An 18,744-nucleotide genomic window follows, 5' to 3' on the forward strand; every position below is an offset into this window, starting at 1 on the left:
CGGCATATAACACATCCAATCAGATACAAATTTTTATTTGTTGTGCTGTATTTATGAAGAAATAAATAATTTTTTTTGAAAATCTGATTTTTAATGAATTTTTTTATTTCAACAAAACGATTCAGTTCATCTTTTACACATATAACTTAATTTTTCTTTGTTGAAAACTGTTCTGGTTATTTTTCATTTCCGGCAATTTGCTCCTTCTAACGAAAAAAAGAATTATCATTTTTGAAATATCATTATCAATGGGATAACTTAAAAAATATTTTTTGCAAAACACAAAAACATCCAAATGATTTTAACACCTGCATCAATAAAAATGATAGTTATATAAAATTTCTCGGTTGTTGAAAATTTTTATGATTCAGTGAGTATTTCATAAAATACAATTAGGAAGAAAATTCAACGAAAATGATCAAAAAAAATCATCAATTTTCAAAATAATCTCCATTTAAGAAATACCTGCTGGATCATTTCAAATTTCATCAATTAAGAAATTTTATATAACTGTTATATTTGTTAACGAATGTGTAAAATTCACATGGATGTTTTTGTGTTTTGCAAAAAATATTTTTTAAGTTATCCCATTGATAATGATATTTCAAAAATGATAATTCTTTTTTTCGTTAGAAGGAGCAAATTGCCGGAAATGAAAAATAACCAGAACAGTTTTCAACAAAGAAAAATTAAGTTATATGTGTAAAAGATGAACTGAATCGTTTTGTTGAAATAGAAAAATTCATTAAAAATCAGATTTTCAAAAAAAATTATTTATTTCTTCATAAATACAGCACAACAAATAAAAATTTGTATCTGATTGGATGTGTTATATGCCGATAAATAATTATGTGAATTATCATAATTTTATTTTTTAAAGTTGTTGAAAAATATGAATTTTATGAGATAGTCCGGGTTTTTGAAAAATTCCAGGGTTTTGGAAAGATGGCAAATTGAGCTTATTGTTTCTGAGCTACTTTACGTACATCGAGTCAACGAGTTTGGTCCATTTCCCGTTTGACTTTTTTCTCTTTTGAGCAGCTTCTTTTTGATCAAAGCGAAAACATTCAGTGTTATATGGTTAACTTTTTGATGAGACTATTTCCTTAATTGGCACTTTTTTTGTTTTCGAAAACATAATGCTGAGAAGTGTGAAATAACTTTCAGCACATTAAAAATCCTTTTTAACGAGATTTATTCTGTTTATTTACTGTTTTCTTTTTTTCTTTTTGTTTTTTTCACATCGAGAAATTAAGTTTTTTTGCAAAATTTAATAAGACTTTTACCAGCCAACCAGGCAATTCACAAGAAATTGATGAGTTGTTTTGAATAGCATATACTATAATCTAACTAATTTTAAATTCTTTTTTTTCACAAACACTTTTTTCTTGTTTTTCTTCTCATTTCATTTTTTTAACAACATGCAAACATAAAACCGATTATTTCTTTGTATTTATGATGAAATGATAATAATAAAAATTTGATATGAAAAACAAATAGTCTAATAATAAAGTATTGGAAAAAAGAAACATTTAATATTTCTATTTGTCAAGAACTTAACTTTTTTACAAAAACTTGATCATCGATGATTTTAAGAAAGCGCCATATGTCCGTTTCAGATAAATAGAAAAAATTAATGTTATATTTTTCAACATCTCATAATTAAAGTATCTGTTTTGCACATCTTATTTTTCATTATTTTTATCATTTCATCATAAATACAAAGAAATAATCGGTTTTATGTTTGCATGTTGTTAAAAAAATGAAATGAGAAGAAAAACAAGAAAAAAGTGTTTGTGAAAAAAAAGAATTTAAAATTAGTTAGATTATAGTATATGCTATTCAAAACAACTCATCAATTTCTTGTGAATTGCCTGGTTGGCTGGTAAAAGTCTTATTAAATTTTGCAAAAAAACTTAATTTCTCGATGTGAAAAAAACAAAAAGAAAAAAAGAAAACAGTAAATAAACAGAATAAATCTCGTTAAAAAGGATTTTTAATGTGCTGAAAGTTATTTCACACTTCTCAGCATTATGTTTTCGAAAACAAAAAAAGTGCCAATTAAGGAAATAGTCTCATCAAAAAGTTAACCCTTCATAATAAATTGTATAAACAAATGAAACGAACTTCAACAACGAGAACACAGCTGTCGAATGGAAAAAGATCAAGGTCAAATGCTTTTATTTTCAAATTTTCCTGTGCACAGAAATAAAACAATCAAGTTCAGATCCAACAAAAAAAATGAATATTCATAAGTTTGGTGAAATCGAAACATCAAAAGAAAAATTCAAATTTCATCTAATTTTGTCTTGTATCTTGGGTGTTCGAATACAAATTCTTTCGGTTGAAATGAAATTTGTGGAAGAATAAGGAAGACAACTTTCCTTCAAAACATACGTAAGAACAACATTTGAAAAGTTGTTTTTCTTCACATGATAAAGAGTATGAGATTTAAGTGGAAAGTAGTTTAAAACGAATCAAAAATTCAGTTGCAACAGGATTGAATGGGAGACAACAATTTGTGATGTTGTGCCACGAGGGGAATCCTTTTTGCAGGTGAGTATTTAAATTGGTACCAGTTTTATTATTGGCACAAAAATTATTTTCGTCATCTTCATTTCATTGAAGCTCACAAATCTGTTTCATTCCATAAGTTCAATATACAGATAAAAATAAGATGAAGAGGAAAAATTTTTAGCGAAACTTCTTCTGCAGCATTCTTGTTTTATCAAATTCTTTTTTTTTTCTGCTTCATCAAAGCATTTGAACAGTGTTATTGAAGCGATCCACGACTGCAACACTTTGTCGTTTGGAGACGCTGTCAGCATTTGCAATTTCGAAAAGATTCCTTCGTTTTGATAATTCTGCACAAAGAGAAAGTTTGCTGATTATCCTCATTCCCTTTCTTCTATTTAACATCGGCTCTCTAAACGAACAGAAAATTATAATGCCAGATTGAAAATTCAACCCAATAAATCAAGTTGTCACAACATATAAATTTTAAAGTTTTATTTCTCTCGTATCTCAGATCTCGAATGTGTGTGATGCAGAGACTGTGAAGAATGAAGAAGAAGGAGATGTTCATGAACTAATTGTATATTAGGCAAAAAGTTTTGTTTTATTTCTGAAATCGTCCTCAACATTATCATCTTGTTTCTCGATTCATTGGCTGCTATGTCTTTGACCTGCTGAGAATTTGATATCCAAAAATCTTTTCTGCGCGTATTTATTGATATTCACTTTACTGTGCTTTCATTGGAGGCTGTGTTTTAACATTGAGTCTCATTCACTCAGCGAATGGATATGATGAATCCAGTTTGAATGCTCATCGACAAATTGTTTTCTGTTTGAATATAAACGATTTGAGGAAAACAACGACTTTGAAAGAGGAATGAAGAAAATGATAATCATAACTCAAAAAAGGAGATAACGTTGGAGAATAAAAAAGAGGATTTCAAATAAAAAAAGAAAAGGCATATATTAACGATATGGATTGTGAATTATTAATTTGTCTTCCATTTGAAAATTCAATTCAGCTCTTCTTCGCTATGTTTGTGTTCTTCCATTTTTTCATTTTTTCTTTCAAAATATTTTATTCTGTTCATCTCGTGGACATTACAGCTTTGTTTGAGTGTTGCTTGAACGATGAAGTTTTCATCATTCTTAAGCAATTATTTTATTCAAATGGGCGATTATTTTTGAAATCATATCTTTTTTCGGGGTGTTGATTTTTCTAAGATTGTTTGTTTTTTGAAAAAAAATTTTTATTCAAAAGAGAAAAAGCTTGAAAATTGTATGAAAAAACAAATTGTTTTTCCGTATCAAATATAAAAATGCATTCAACTAGCCTTTTCACTTTTCAATGTTCATTTGATAATACTCTAGATCATTTTAAAAAACCGAAAATTTTGTCAGAAAAAATATGATATCAAAAATAATCACCCAAATTATCATAAAATAATAACTTATCTTCATTTGCAAGATTGACGATTCCACATGAAATCCACACATTATCGTAACCTTTGAAAATAGATATCAATTATCTTCATCACACATTTCATGTATCTTTTTCAGTTATCACCATTGATATCCAGTTTTCAAACAAAAATTTGAGACATGTGTCAAAATATTTTATTTCAAGAATTTTCATATGAAAAATATTCACTTTTCATCGACTTTTTTAAAATCAAAAAACACAATAAAAATCTGTCCATTAAAAGACATTTGTGAAATGTTACAAAACATTTTATTATTATGTCAATGATGTTTGATTACAGTAATGAAAATCAAATTTATTTTGAATTCTGAGAAAGCGAAATAAAGTTATGAGCGAAGTGATTTTTCAATGCATTGTGCAAAAAAGCTTATTAGTTCGTATTTTTCCCCAATTGTATAAAATTTGATAAACATTTCATAAAAGTGAACATAGCCAATCAACGTTTGCTGAAAGCTGTTACTGAAAAACAAAAAATAAGTGTTTCTCAAAACATAGTTTTAATGAAAAGTTGACTAAGTTGAAATTAAATTATATTTTACATTTTTTCTTTTCTTTTTCTTTTTTGCAACAGATAAATAATTTTTGAACTTCTCCGTTATATAGGTGAGTGGCCGAACCTTTTTAAAAACATAATCGTTTCATTCGAGTTTTGATCAAATATTTTTTCAATAAGATTTTGTAAAAAATGAACGAAAACTGTTGATTCATGTTGTTTGTGATGTGGTTGAAAGGATAAATATTTTTTCGAATATCCTATCGAGATTTAATTTTTAATCAAAACTGGAACGAAAGAATTTTTTTTAAAAAAAACTCAGCCATACAGAAAACACTTCAATCTTTCAGAGAAAAATTTTCGATTTTTTTGTTGATAAAAAATATTTAAAATGTTCACGATCTTTTTTTGAATTCTTTTGACAATCAATTCATGGTGAGAAGAAAAACCTGCACATATGACATTTTCTTTAGAATTAATCAACCAATTTCATATATGAAGAAGGTTTTGACATTTGAACTCCGCGGTTAATTTCCTTTTGTCCAATATATGGTATTTCAATAAATAAATCAAAAACCAAAATTTTAGACCTTTTTGATCTTTTGATCAAATATTTCTGTATTTGATTTATTTATTGAAATACCATATATTGGACAAAAGGAAATTAACCGCGGAGTTTAAAAGTCAAAACCTTCTTCATATATGAAATTGGTTGATTAATTCTAAAGAAAATGTCATATGTGCAGGTTTTTTCCCTTGTGTGGGTTTTTTCCCTCATTATCAGCAATAGTGTGATAATCAATTTTTTAATGATATTTTTTGATTTCGAAAAGATTCAAAATTGTTTCGTGAAACAAAATTTTGAAGTGAAAAAAATATTTATAATTTAGTGCACAATACTCTCATTAATGAAAAAAAACAAATGCATATGGTGCATATTTTATCTTGAACTCAAAATTTTATCTCAACCCTGTTATTTTGAAACTTATTTAAGCTTTTTTTGATTTGTGAAAAGGCTAAAAACAAAAACATTATAAACAGACTTTCTGATATTTTTGTTTTTAAGAATTCTGTTAAAAAATTTTTTGTGGTTTTAATGTTCAAAAAAATATTCAAAATTTTTATTATTTTAGGACCCAGATCAAAGACTTGCTGGCTGTGAAGCCAATATTTTATACCGATCGTTTTAAGCCACAGCATCATCATTCCACATTCCTATATTATTATTTTTTCTTGTTTTTAACTTTTTCAATTAAATTCTCGACCTTTTTTCTCATATCATTGTTTTTGCTAAAAACACGATTTTCGGAACAAATATGAATTAGTGCAAATTTTTAGCACATAAAAAATAAAAACAAGGTGTTATTTATTGTAAACTTTTGTTTAATTTTGAAATGAAAAAGAATTGAACAAGAATTTGAAGCGAAATGGCAGAACATATAAAAATTTTGATCTGAAAATTGTTCGTCATATACAAATATTTTGTTGTTTTTTTTTTGAGATATCATTTCATTTCAAATTTCTTTTTAATTCATTTCAGTTAATTTTTAAACAAATGAATACATATCTCTGAAATTGTGTTTTTTGAAAAAATGTGTGAAATGAGAATAAATGTTAAAAAAACAAGTTGAGAAAGTTTGAAACAACCAAAACTTTTAATAAAAAAATAATGTTTTATGATTTGAAATAGACCTGTGCGACACGACATGCAATTTTTTATTGCTGTCGGTCACTAAAAAAAAAAAAAAAAAAAAAAAAAAAAAAAAAAAAAAAAAAAAAAAAAAAAAATTAAAAAATTATGTCAAATTTTTTGATATAGAAACTGCAAAATCGAATAAATTGATGGTTTTAAGTTTGTTTTCAAATTTAAAAATATATTTCTATTATAAGATCATTGGATCCATTATAACATAAATTTATTCATAAAATACAGTTTTCTAATAATATGCGTTACATGTCATGTTTATTCATACATGAATAGTGTCAACATTGTTGTTGTCATGAACAATTTAAGTTTCGATTAAACTTCAATTCAATAAATCTAAGCATGTGCGATTTCAATTTTTATGATAAAGTAATGTTGTTTCCTGAATGAAAAATATTTCAGAAAAATTGAGGATACATGCCAATTGAAAATTCAATGGTATGCATTCGTTGTCACATTCAAATTCTTAATTATATCCTTTCTCACTTTGTTTTTTATTCGGAATTGTTTTTTGAGCTTGAAAGCTGCGCTGAAAACGAAAGGAAACAGAAAATAGATTAAATGAACATAAGATAGAAAGAAGTGAATAAGGATGAATGCAATTCAATTTTCTCAAAAGAACCATTGACTAAATTGACGAAATGATTAAATGAAAGAAATCTCCACTGGAAAATGTCATTTTTACAATTACAGCATATTGGATATTTCAATGTGATGGAAAGTTATTGGAATGAAGGCCTTTGCTCATATTCATTGTTTGGTAGATATATGAAAATGATTGATGACGCAGAAAAAAGAGGAGAAGAACGAAAATCTTCTTTCTAATATTTGCGTGTGAAATCTTTTGCTTTGCAACCCGATATTTTCTTAGTTGCTTTCAATTTGAATACCTTGTCTTCTGAATGTTGCTCTGAAGAAGGAGGGAAAAGAGAAAGTTCAAAATGATGCTTAAACTGCTTTGTTGTTATTGAATTGGTGTGATGAATTTTTTGTATGAACACTTCCATTTCATGTTTGATCCTTTGGAATTTCTTTCTAATTTTCTTTTTAGGAGCGTGGAGTGAGTTTTTCATGAATCATTTAAAAGAGATTATCCAATAAATCAAAAAAACAACAATCTTATATGACTCACACATCAGACAGAATGGCAGTTTTTGATGAAAATTTGGAAGATGTCATTGCAAATGAACTGCATTTCGGAAGAGAAGCAATAAGAGAACTGGAAGAGTTGGAAAGGTGTATTGACTGTGAAAGAAAAAAGATGAAAGAGGAAATGAAATGAAAGAAAAGCTTGTTTTGATGAGATGGCTCTTGGTAATGGAGTTATATTTTTTCTTAGGCAAACTGTGAAATGAAAACATTCAAAGTTAATCAATTGCTCTTTTTTGTATTTCGAGCTTCGAAGGACAATCACAAAGAAATAGGGGAGAAATGTTTATATTTATTTAGAAATAGCAGCAGGAAATAGAACTTTGAAAACAGATGGCTTATTAACAGAGGGAGCTATTAATGTTGTTTTGGAAGAGATGCAGCGACAAACAGTGGTAGATAGAATGTTATTTGATTGCTTGCAATTCTTCACGAATGTTTTGAAGAAATTGAACGAAAAGGCGGATAATAAAATGGAAGAAGAAAAATACGACAATTTAATCATTAGCTAACAAAGGATACTTTATTTTTAAAGCGGAAAATATTACGATAATTCATCATGAGATATTAATGAATATTTTGTGAATATTTCACTTTATTTTAATCAAAAATATTTGTAACTTCAAAATTATATCCTTTTTATTCAATTCGCAAAATTGATAACAAGCACTTGAGAGTCTAAAAATATTATTTGACTTTTAATAATTTCACAAAAAAAAAAAAAAAATGAAGTGAAACCTAATTTCATTTGAAAAAAAAAGTGTTTGGAAGATTATTCCGTACTTCTCTTTTCTTCTTCAGAAAACTTCATGAAGAAATATATTGATTTAATCTTCCGGGAAAATATCACATTTCATTCTTCATCTTTCTTTCATCATCTCCAGCTGCCCTTTATTTTTCCGATAAAAAAATCTTTCTATTCCGCTGGTTTTTCTCTGATCTTTTCAATTGCAACTCTTTCCAAAAAAAACTCCCTCAATTTTGATTGAATCTTCGTATTAACACATAGCAATAGGATAAAAAGGATCGAGAAAGAAAAATTGCTTCGATGATGATCCATTAAAAGATGAAAATATCGAAGAGGAGGTGAACCATACAACGTGAGTGTAGAATTTTGAACAGTGGAATGAATGTTCTGTAAAAAATAACAATTTGTCAGTGATCGTTAAAAATTAACTCAACATGCACCTGGAGAATAAAGAATTGTCATAATTTCATTGAATGTCCTGCACTTTAATGGTTGAAATTTTGCAATTGCTGTTCAGAATATATCACAAGCATGTCCAACTTTAAGCATTTGAGTAAATTGATTCAATACCTTTGTCTTTGTTCCTGCATATACTTTAATTTTCATTGCTTTTTCAAATGTTCCTCGAAAAGGCATTGATATTGCTTTTCACTTCCATAAAAAATTATATGAAATTTCATCCTTTATTTTATAATAGATCCGGAATTGTAATTCAAAACCTTTGTAAGGTATGTTTTCAAAATAAAATTATTTATGTATTCATAAGGGAAAAAATCACATCACGTGAAGGAAATTGAAAAATGATTCAAACAAACAAAGAATAATGAAACAATGAAATTTACAAACATATCAATCTTCAAACAATCGTTAATTGAAATTGTCCATCAATGTGCATTCTTCAGATCTTTTTTGGACACATGTTTGGTTCTTTCAACGAAAATAAAGGATTATCAAATATCAAATGAAAAGTTATGGTTATGAAAGATGGAAAAACGAAATCTCAAACATTTCATAAGCTCAACAACTTATTTTGTATTTCTGTTTCTTTTTCTAATCTGTTTATTTCATTGACAAAACGTGATTTCAGTGACAGAAGTGACTACCAGTGGCATTTAAAATTCCATATTTCACTGATCTTGTCAGTGAAAAATATATTAAGGAAATTTTGTTTAATTGAATTTTCAAAAAAGAATTGCAAAAAAATTTTAATATCATTTTATAAAATATATTTATTCAAATTTGATAAAAAAAAAACACTTTGGATTTCTTTTTTCTTTTCTTTTCTCTTTTTCTTTCTTTCTTGTTTTTTTTCAGAAAAAATGCATCCTGCCATGTAACAACATAATTTTAAAATTTTGTTGTTTAATGAAACATTCTGTCAATAATATAAAATAATTTTTTGATAATAATTAATATTTCTATTCGAAAATTATTAACAAAATAAAGACGAGAAAATAATATTTATGGTTGTGATCAGCAAATGATTGTCCTGTCGGTCACCTGTGTCAGTTACTGGCAAAATTTGCCACTTGTCGCACAGGTCTAATTTGAAAGCTCAGAACTTCTGATAATAAGTATTCGCTGGAAAAGCAGCAAGTCAATGATAAAAACATAAAATTATTATAATCCTCGATCTTTTTGTAAAAAATGAAATATTGAAAAAAAAATACAGAATAAGGAAATAAAAACTTATAAAACATTTCTGGTTATTTTTTGTTTCAAACAGGCTTGTGCATAGCTGAGAGCAGGGAAAAAATGAAAAAGGTCTGGATAAAGAAAAAAGATCAAGATAAAATCATTGCCTTATACGAAACTTTTTTTTTTTGCCAACTTGTCAAAAATAAACTTTATCTCTCTTTTGAAAAGAAAATTCGAAAAAAATTTAACATGAAAAGAATGCAACAAAATTTATTTTTGGAATAATTTCATTGCATTGAAATTATTCATGAAACAAGCTTAAATTATTTCTCATTGATCAAATTAGGAGATGGTTTCCTTCACTTGTATGAATCTTTGAATTGATTTCATATGCTTTTCATTTAATAATTTTTCTTTTCTTGATTATTATTTTGGAAATTAGGCGATAAATGCAATGAAACATTGAAAAAGCAAAAAGTTTCTCAACATATTTCATTTGGGCCTTGCCGCGGTGCAAGTGTGACTTGCATTGACTGCATGAAAACATTTCAGGGGAGGACATTCGAAGGACACACGAGCTGTTTGTCTGAGGCTCAAAGATATCAAGGAAAACTTTACAGAGGAGAAAAGCCAACAAAATCTCAACAACAATTTAAATCTCCAGCAGTTCCACAGAAATCCACTTCATCATCTATATCAGCAACAGAGACATCTCAGTCATCCTTAGCTGTATCTTCCACATCTTCGCCTTCGCTTTCACCTTCGCCAGTACCTTCAACCACTCCTTCTCCATCATCTTCTTCAAACATAAACCAAAGCTCAATTTCTCTTTCTCATCAAAAATGCGAAAAAGGTAGCTGGAAGCCCCTTTTGTCTTCTATTCCATTTGATTGGAAGATGGAAGCTTCAACAATTTTGAGTTCAAAGAGTCCAATGAAATCAAAAGAATTTGAAGAAGAGATCAAAAATTCTTTTTATAAAACAATGAGAGGATACACTGAAGAATTAGTGACAAAGATTTGCCATAAAAAGGTTTGATTTTTCCCCCTATTTTTTTTTTTTTTTGATTATTCATTCAATCTTTCTTTGTTAAGATTAAAAAGCTTGATTGCATAAAAAAAGAAAAAAAGTTAGTTTCATTAAGTTCATGAGAAAATCATAAAAAGAAAATAACTTTATTGTTATTTTTTTCTCTCCTGAAAAGAAGAAAATGTTACCACAAATGAAAAGAACTTTCGTAACCTTTCACTTCACATCTCCTTTTCATTTCAATATATCAACGAAAAAACACGATCCAAAATCGAACAGAAAACAAAAACTTTAAAATATTGATAAAAATAGGAAAGGAGGGAAAAATCAATGAAACAAACTTGCATTTGAATGAGAAAACATAAAATGCTTTGAACAAACTTCGCCTCCACGATTTGAAATGAAACACTCATAAGGAAAAATAGATAACTTTATTTATTTTTTTAATTTAATTTAATTTAATTTTTTTTTATTTTTTCGTATTAAACAGAATTAAATTGGTATGTCAAAATTAGAAATTCATCGCTCTTTTGCAAGCGTTGCTGTGTTTCTGATAAAATTGCTCCGCAAGTTCTTCTTTTGTCTTTTTCTTGTTATATTTGCCAAATTGATACAGCCAGCTTTTCATCTGTTTTTTCATATTCGGACCAATTTTATCGAACACCCACAAGAATTTCCGATGAGTAGGTGTCTGCCGGAAAAGGCGGGAATAATAAATTTTCTTCTGCAAACGATGAAATAACATAATTTCTTCTTTCTTGTTTTTGCTGAATTTTTTGCTACTGTTTTGATCAGAATCGAAAAAAAAAGAGGGAAAAAAGGAAGTTCGGAAGAGGCATATTGGCAGAACAAGCACAGATTGAGAGGAAAGAGAAGGGAGAGAAGGAAAGAGAGAGGAAGAGGAAGAGGAAGAGGAAGAGGAAGAAGAGGAAGATGATGAAGAAGAAGAAATAAAAGCAGGAATAGGTGAAGAAGGAGAAGGAGGAGTGTTTCGTTGAGCAAAAGGGAAAAATGACTCATGAAATTCATTTGAATGGAAAGAGGTTATGTTTGAGGAAGAAGAAAGAGAAGAAGAAGAAGAAGATGATGATGATGATGATGAATAACAAAAAGGAGAATAAGGAGGAGAAGAAGAATTAAAAAGAGAAGAAGAAGAGGAAGAGGAAGAGGAAGGAGAAGAAGAAGGAGAAGAAAAACAAGAAGGAAAACTTTTCATTTTTTGAGAAGCAGAAAGAAGAAGAAGAAGAAGACGATGGCGAGGAAAATGATGATTTTGATGAAGATGACGAGAAAATTCGGTTTTATTCTTAATTTTTGGAGAATTTGAGGGAAAAAATGAAGAAATTGAAGAAGGAGAAGGAGAAGGAGAAGGAGAAGGAGAAGAAGGAGAAGAAGGAGGGGAAAGAGGAGGGGAAGAAGAATTTAATGAAGAAGAAGAAGAAGAAGGAAAAGGAGGAGAAAGAGAAGAATTTAAAGAATTTGAAGAAGAAGAAGAGGAAGAAGAAGAGGAAGAAGAAGAAGGGGAAGAGGAAGGGGAAGAGGAAGAAGAAAGAGAAGAAGAAAGAGAAGAAGAAATAAATCTATTAAAAGGAGTAAAAGAATTAACTGAAATGCAAAGCGGCTGAGAAGGAGAAGAAAAGGAGGAAGAAGAAGAAAAGGAAGAAGAAGAAAGAAAAGAAGAAGAAGAGAAAGAAGAAGAAGAAGAATAAAGAGGAGGAGGGGGAGAAGAAGAAGGCAGAAGAAGAGGCATATGAGGAGGAGGAACCGAAGAAGAAGGAGAAGAAGGAGAAGGAAAGGAAGAAGAAGAAGAAGAATTACATTTCGTTTTGATGTCATCCAAATCTATTTTCTCTATTTCTTTTTCTTTTTCTTTTTCTCTTTCTCTTTCTTCTTCTTCTTCTTCTTCTTCGTCTTCATTCGCTTTCTCTCTTCTTCTCTCTCTCTTTCTCTTTCTCTCCATCTTCATTTCATTCTCTTCCTTCTCTTCTTTCTCTTTCATCTTCTTTTTCTTTTTCTTTTTCTTCTTTTTCTTCTTCTTTTTCCTCTTCTTCCCCTTCTCCCAACATTTCCCATAGCTCTTCTTAAACTCTTCCTGCATCTTTTTTAGCGCTTTTTCCGCATCTGTCAAATTTGACATGTCATTTTTCATGTCATTTTTAATTCTTTGCCTCAAAATTTCATTTTTTATTTCATTTTTCGTTGTTTCGTCGAGGCCTAAATTGGAAGAATCTCTTAACGTTGTCTCTAATTCCTCTATTGTCAGATGCCGCATTCCATAATTTCCTCTTTCGCTTTCTTCTCCCACTTCTTCTTCTTCTTCTTCTTCCTCCTCCTCTTCTTCTTTATCTTCTTCTTTATCTTCTTCTTTATCTTCATCATCACCTTTTTCTTCTTCATCTTTCTCTCCTTTTTTATTTTTCCTTCTTTCTTTTCTTTCTCGTCTTTTCTCTTTCTCTTTCCCCATCTCTTCTTCCTTTTCTTCCTTTTCCTCCTCCTCCTCTTCTTCTTCTTTCTTTTCACTTCCTTTTCCTTTCTCCCTTTTCCTTTCTTCTTCTTCTTCTTCTTCTTCTTCTTCCCACATTTCCCTCTCAAACTCATCTTCCACCCATTCTTTCCTCACCCACACCCCAAAAAGCCTTTTAAACGCTTTTGCTTCAGAAATCTGCCTCAAAATCACTTTTTTCCGTTTTTGCTTCTCCTTTTCGGAAATATTTACTTTTGTGTGAAAGTTTATCTTTGAATAATTTGAAAATTCTTTTTCATTTATTTCTTTTTTATTTGGTGCTTTTAACCTAAAAAATTGATCTTTTTGAGATATTTCCTCTTCTTCTCCCTCTCCTTCGATTTCTTTCCCCTTTCCTTCGCCTTCATCTTTCTCATCCTTTTCTTCTTCATTTCTCCCTCTCTTTTCCTCTTCTTCCTCTTCCTCTTCTCCCTCTCTTCTCCCTCTTTTTCTTTTCCCCTCTTCTCTTTCCCTCTCTTTCTCTTTCTCTTTCTCCTTCTCCTTCTCCACCATTCTCGACACCCTCCCTCTCTTTTCCATCCAATCTCTATCGCTCTTCATCCACCTCGCAATCATCTCCTTCTTCCTCTTCTCAGCCAAATCTGTTCTTTTTTCTCCATTCACCTCGTATTCCACATCCACACACATCTCTTTCCTCTCCTGCACAAGACAAGGCCAGCTGAGGAAATTTTGCTCCAAAAACGGATCGAGATACGAGGAATAGGTTGTGTCGCAGGAAGAAGAAGGAGAAGAAGAAGAAAATGAAGAAGAAAGAGAAGAAGATGTTGTTGAAGAGGATGGTGAAGAAGATGGAGAAGAAGAAGAAGATGAAGAAGAAGAACAAGAGGATAATGACGATTGTGCAGATATCGAAGGAAAGAGAGTGCTTAAAGGTGATTTTGAAGGTGCGCTATCTTTTTGGATTTGTTCAATTTCTTGCTTGTCTTGATGTTCTGATTTTGTTTCTTTCTTTTGCTTTTGCGACTTTATAATCTCTTGTCGCAAATCGCTGAACATTTCTTGAGTAGATAAAAAATAATTCATATGAGGGTATTCAGGAAATGCTTCTATTATATGAATTCTTTCGTTTCTCTTTTTTATTTCCTCTTCATGTTCTTTCTCCATTTTTTGAATTGAATAATCTTTCAATTGAAACCCTTGAGTTGCATGAATCTCTTTCATTTCATCAAAATGTTCGTCTCTTTTTGCTTTCTTTGTAGCATTCACTTTTGTCGTGGCATCTGTGGTCAATGAATGAATTTTGTTTTTTGGAGAAATAAGAATATCTGATTTGAGCGAAAAATCAAAACTCCTTTGTTTTCAATATTAATATAAAATTTAGAAAAAAGGTTAAAAACCATATCATACTGTCTTAATTGGGTCTCGTAATCTTTGTTCATCAATGTGACATTTGGAGAAGATATGCTTCCTGAAGGATAAATTGAAATAGGCTTGTAAGTAAATTGAAAAGGCGAATCATAGCCTATTTCTTGGGAACAATAATTAGATGTGGAAGTTCTACCTAAACTACTTAATCCGTAACTTGTGCTTCCAAAAATCTGCAGAAATATAAGATATTTAAAAGTTTTGAAGTGAAAAAATAAAATAAGAAGAAATAAAAAAATAACATCGACAAATTTTCGTTCAATATCATACGTAATTAGACATAGTATTTTTTGAATGATTGTCTTTTCTTTAAAGGAAATATGCCTCATGAATATTTGTTGTGTTATTAATTATGGATATGTTTGATTGTTTATTATTAAGTATAAGATCAAGAGTTTTAAACTTCAAATTTGGAGGTGTGCGCATCAATGCATAAAATTAAAGCAAAATTTATTATTATCAAGATATTTGTAAGCATTTTTAATTGCAGTATTTTGCGTTGATGTCTTCAAAATTAATGAATCGTTCAAAATTAAGTTCTTCTCTCCGTTCGACAAAGTCGACACCGAGAAAAACGAAAAAAGGAAAAGTTTGCACAATCACAATAATTTCATTCATTTTCACTTGCTTTATGTTTGTATCTTTTTATATAGGATAAAAAAAGAATCGACTCATTGGAGGAGGCCATTGCAAACATGTCAAAAGCGTTTACTCAACAACTTGAAGAATTCAAAGCTCAAGTTTCTTTTTGGCAAAATGTATGCAAATCATTTTTTTCCTTATGAAGATATTGTTCACACGATTGCACATTCAAATTTTAGGAAAAGGAGAAGCAAATAACTCAAATATTGGCATCAAATACGCAGATAATTCAGTTAAAATCCCAGCTATTTTTGTTGGATGAGATTCCTAGATTTGAAACACATCTTTTAGAACGCTCTCGAGATCTGGCTCAAGATGCTGCAAAGCAAGTTAGGCATCAATGCCTTCAGTCATCAAAAGCGTTAGCAAGTGACATAGCAAATTTGAATCTGATTCTTCAACAGCAAAAAGTTGAATGCTCTGCTTCGTCATCAGCGCTGGCAAAGCGCATGGATGATTTGCACGAACAGAATGCGTTATCAACATCCAAAGAAGAGGAGCGCTTGAGCGAAGTTGAAGCCAACGTGAATGACAGGATCCAATCTGTTCAGCGAGGTCTTTTTGCTGCAAAAGAAGAATTGGTCTCTTTGCGCTCGATGGTGGAAGAGTACACCTCAGGAACAGTCACCTCTTCCCTGTCTGATGCAGCAAGAACTCATCAATTGGAGAACGAAAGAAGCGAAAAGGGAGCAACATCACAAGCAGCTGGAGACAACTCGTCGAATGCTGCTGTTCCAGTGTCAATTCAGAGAAAGATCAAAGAGTATGTCGGAGCAGCTGTTGAAGACGAGCGAGTGGCGAGAGAGAATCAAGTGAGGAAAGTGGAAAGCGTTTTGCTAGCGAACCAGCTGGAGAATCTGAAGGATATGAAAATGGAGATCAAGAAAGAGGCATCACGGGAAGCAGAGGCAGCAGTGCTGAACGAAATACGGCGTCTGGAAGATGACATCAGCGGAGGAAAAAGAGAGAGAAGAAGAGAGAGAAATGGGCAGACACGGAAAGAAAGAGACAGAGAAACAGGAGCAGATTCAGCAGAAGACGAGTTTGAGGCGAAAATGAGCCGAAGGACGGCGATAGAGGCGCGTCTGTCTGTTGTTGAGAGAGGGCTTGAGCGTGTGGGAATGGATGTGGATCGGCTGGAGGAGAAGGAAAGAGCGAGAGAAAGAGAAAAAGCAGAGGAGATAGACAATGAGAGAGAAAGAGATAGAGAAAGGGAGAGTAGGATGAGCAAAATGATGAATGAGAAGCTGGTTATCGTGGAAGGGAGAATGGAGGAGAAGTTGATCGACTTGGAGAAGAAGATTGAGCGGCAGGGCAGAACAAACAGCACGGCCGCAACTTCACTTTCAACAAATTCGTGCCAGAAAACACTTCAGCTGCCATTTTCTTCATCATCATCATCTTCTTCTTCTTCTACCTTCACTTCATTGAATGAGCAGATGAATGAAATTGGAAGCAAACAGCTGTCGATGCAAAGGCAGCTGGACGACGTGGAGAAGAGGGTTAGCCGTGTGGAAGAGGAAACTGCTCAATTAAAAGCAGAAAAAAGCAGACACAGAACAGAAAGGACGAATGAGAAAGAGAGAGAAAGAGAGAAAGAGAAGGAACGGGGAAAAGAGAGAGAAAGGGGATATGAGCGTGAAGATGAGAAAGAAGGGAAAAGAAAAATGAGAAAGGAGACGGAAGAAGAAGTTTTGGGGAAGAACGCTTCGAAAGAAACAAGACAGCATAGACACAAACATAAAGCAGCATCTTCAGAATCAGAAGACGAAGAACGAAACAGAAAACAAAGGCAATCGAAGAGAAGAGAAGGGGAGGAAGCTAAAGGAGAAGAAAAGCCACAAAAGGAAAATGATAATCGAGAAATTGCAACTGTTTCAGAAAGAAAGGTTCAACAACCTTCAAGTTCATCATCATCTTCTTCTTCGTTTTCTTCTCGTTCTTCATCTCCAAATCCGTTCTCAGCAAAACCTTTGTCTTCTGTTACCGCAACATATCGTCCTTCTTCTTCTTCTTCTCTTCCATCATCATCATCATCTTCTTCTTCAAATCCTTCTTCATTGAGTAATCCTTTCAGACCAATGAATTCTTCTTCTTCTTCTTCTCTTCACTTTTTCGATCCTCCGATGAGAGCATCAATTGCTCGTTCTCTTTTTGATTCTTCTTCTTCATCTTCTTCGTCTTCTTCTTCAGCCACTTCGCCTTCTTCTTCATCCTTTACATCGTCTGCTCAGATTTCTTCACAAAATCAACAGCCTTCGTCTTCTTCTTCATCTTCTAATTCATCTGGAAGCTCATCTTCTTTTGTTCCTTCGCCGCCTCATTTCAACATGTTTCTGCCTCCTTCTCCTTCTTCTTTTGCTTCTTCTGCACAAAATTCAGCTTCTTCTTCTTCAGCGTCTTCTTCTGATAACACATCAATTTCAAATAAATATCCAACTTCATCATCATCATCATCATCATTTCCTTCTTCTTCTTCTTTCTCTTCCAATCAAACTTCATCCCAACAATCTTCAACTGCTTCTGATCAGCGTTCATCTACCAATCAGTCTGCTGCTTCATCTTTTTCTGCTTTGAGGTCGAAAAAGGGGCAAAGTCCAGGGAGAAGAAGAGGAGGTTCACAGAGCCCGTCTCTTGGTGTGATTGGAATAAAAAGAAATTGATCGTTCATTTATTTCTATTTTATTTTATTTATTTCAAAACAAATTTGTTGAATTGTCTTTTTTATTCTTTTTATTGTATTTGAAATATATTTAATTTATCAATTTTTCTTTTTATTTTCGAAAAATTCGAATTTGAAACCAAATTTCAGAACCATTTCCTTCCAATCCAAGCGGTCCCATGCATTATGCCTCGAGCTACGGAGCAAAATCGTTGAGTTCACGAGAAAGGACAAGGAAAGAAGAGAATTCGGAAGAAGAGGACGAAGACGATGAAGTTGAATCAAGTGATTATGATGATGGAAGTGAGAGTGAAAGTGGAAGTTATGATGATACAGACAATTAAAAAATGGAATTTTTGGGAAAAAAATAAATAAATAAAAAACAGAATAGAAATTATATCGTGAGAAAATCAGAATTTTTCGCATTTTTCGATATGTTTTTTTTTTCACCTCAATCGAATAAAAGTTTTTATTTTTTTAATCTTTAAGGAAGATCTATTTGTTTAAAGCAGAATCAAGCATTGTCAACATTTTAAGATTTAATTTTTTCACTGTTAAGAGAATTATATGACTTTGAGAATACCCTTTTGCTTGTGAATAATAGATTTTTTGATTTGAAAAAATCAAAACAAACAAAAAACCCTTTTTGTAATTCATCATTTCATTATCACATTTTTTCCTTGAATTTCCTTGAAAAACTTTTTTTCTCAGAATGTGATATTGGTTTATATAAAATTTTTAAACTAACTTTCAATTTTTTTCAAAGATCACTCTGACCGTATTAATATTTTT

The 18,744-nt window shown here is 31.0% G+C and overlaps 3 protein-coding genes across 3 annotated transcripts; 2 read left to right on the forward strand and 1 right to left on the reverse strand.

Moving 5' to 3' along the window:
* Window positions 1–10,062: 10,062 nt before the first annotated feature.
* MONOS_14922 (putative cell growth-regulating nucleolar protein) lies at window positions 10,063–11,048 on the forward strand. Its single transcript, XM_067867762.1, has 3 exons — window positions 10,063–10,095; window positions 10,173–10,762; window positions 10,825–11,048. The coding sequence occupies exons 1-3, from the start codon at window positions 10,080–10,082 to the stop codon at window positions 10,879–10,881; spliced, it is 663 nt and encodes a 220-aa protein (XP_067726807.1). The 5' UTR covers window positions 10,063–10,079; the 3' UTR covers window positions 10,882–11,048.
* Window positions 11,049–11,270: 222 nt separating this feature from the next.
* On the reverse strand, window positions 11,271–15,002 carry MONOS_14921 (uncharacterized protein; the record flags this gene model as incomplete). Its single annotated transcript, XM_067867761.1, has 3 exons — window positions 14,919–15,002; window positions 14,631–14,821; window positions 11,271–14,574 (listed from the first exon to the last, which is right to left on the reverse strand). Exons 1-3 carry the CDS (start codon window positions 14,928–14,930, stop codon window positions 11,271–11,273), a joined length of 3,507 nt encoding a protein of 1,168 aa, XP_067726808.1. The 5' UTR covers window positions 14,931–15,002.
* A 30-nt stretch (window positions 15,003–15,032) lies between these two features.
* On the forward strand, window positions 15,033–18,480 carry MONOS_14920 (uncharacterized protein). Its single transcript, XM_067867760.1, has 5 exons — window positions 15,033–15,064; window positions 15,113–15,237; window positions 15,302–15,406; window positions 15,470–17,927; window positions 18,103–18,480. Exons 2-5 carry the CDS (start codon window positions 15,151–15,153, stop codon window positions 18,294–18,296), a joined length of 2,844 nt encoding a protein of 947 aa, XP_067726809.1. The 5' UTR covers window positions 15,033–15,064; window positions 15,113–15,150; the 3' UTR covers window positions 18,297–18,480.
* Window positions 18,481–18,744: the final 264 nt, after the last annotated feature.

The sequence above is a fragment of the Monocercomonoides exilis genome, assembly GCF_001643675.1.
Source record: "Monocercomonoides exilis strain PA203 chromosome Unknown scaffold24-1337568, whole genome shotgun sequence".
Lineage (NCBI taxonomy): Eukaryota > Preaxostyla > Oxymonadida > Polymastigidae > Monocercomonoides > Monocercomonoides exilis.

Bases quoted from the DNA above. Each gene is read 5' to 3' on its own strand.
- MONOS_14920 (XM_067867760.1), top strand. From the start codon at position 15,151: ATGTCTTCAAAATTAATGAATCGTTCAAAATTAAGTTCTTCTCTCCGT. The intron at 15,407-15,469 runs GTATGCAAATCA...TTCAAATTTTAG, and splicing joins AAGTTTCTTTTTGGCAAAAT to GAAAAGGAGAAGCAAATAAC. The intron at 17,928-18,102 runs GTGTGATTGGAA...ACCAAATTTCAG, and splicing joins TTCACAGAGCCCGTCTCTTG to AACCATTTCCTTCCAATCCA.
- MONOS_14922 (XM_067867762.1), top strand. The intron at 10,763-10,824 runs GTTTGATTTTTC...TTCTTTGTTAAG, and splicing joins CAAAGATTTGCCATAAAAAG to ATTAAAAAGCTTGATTGCAT.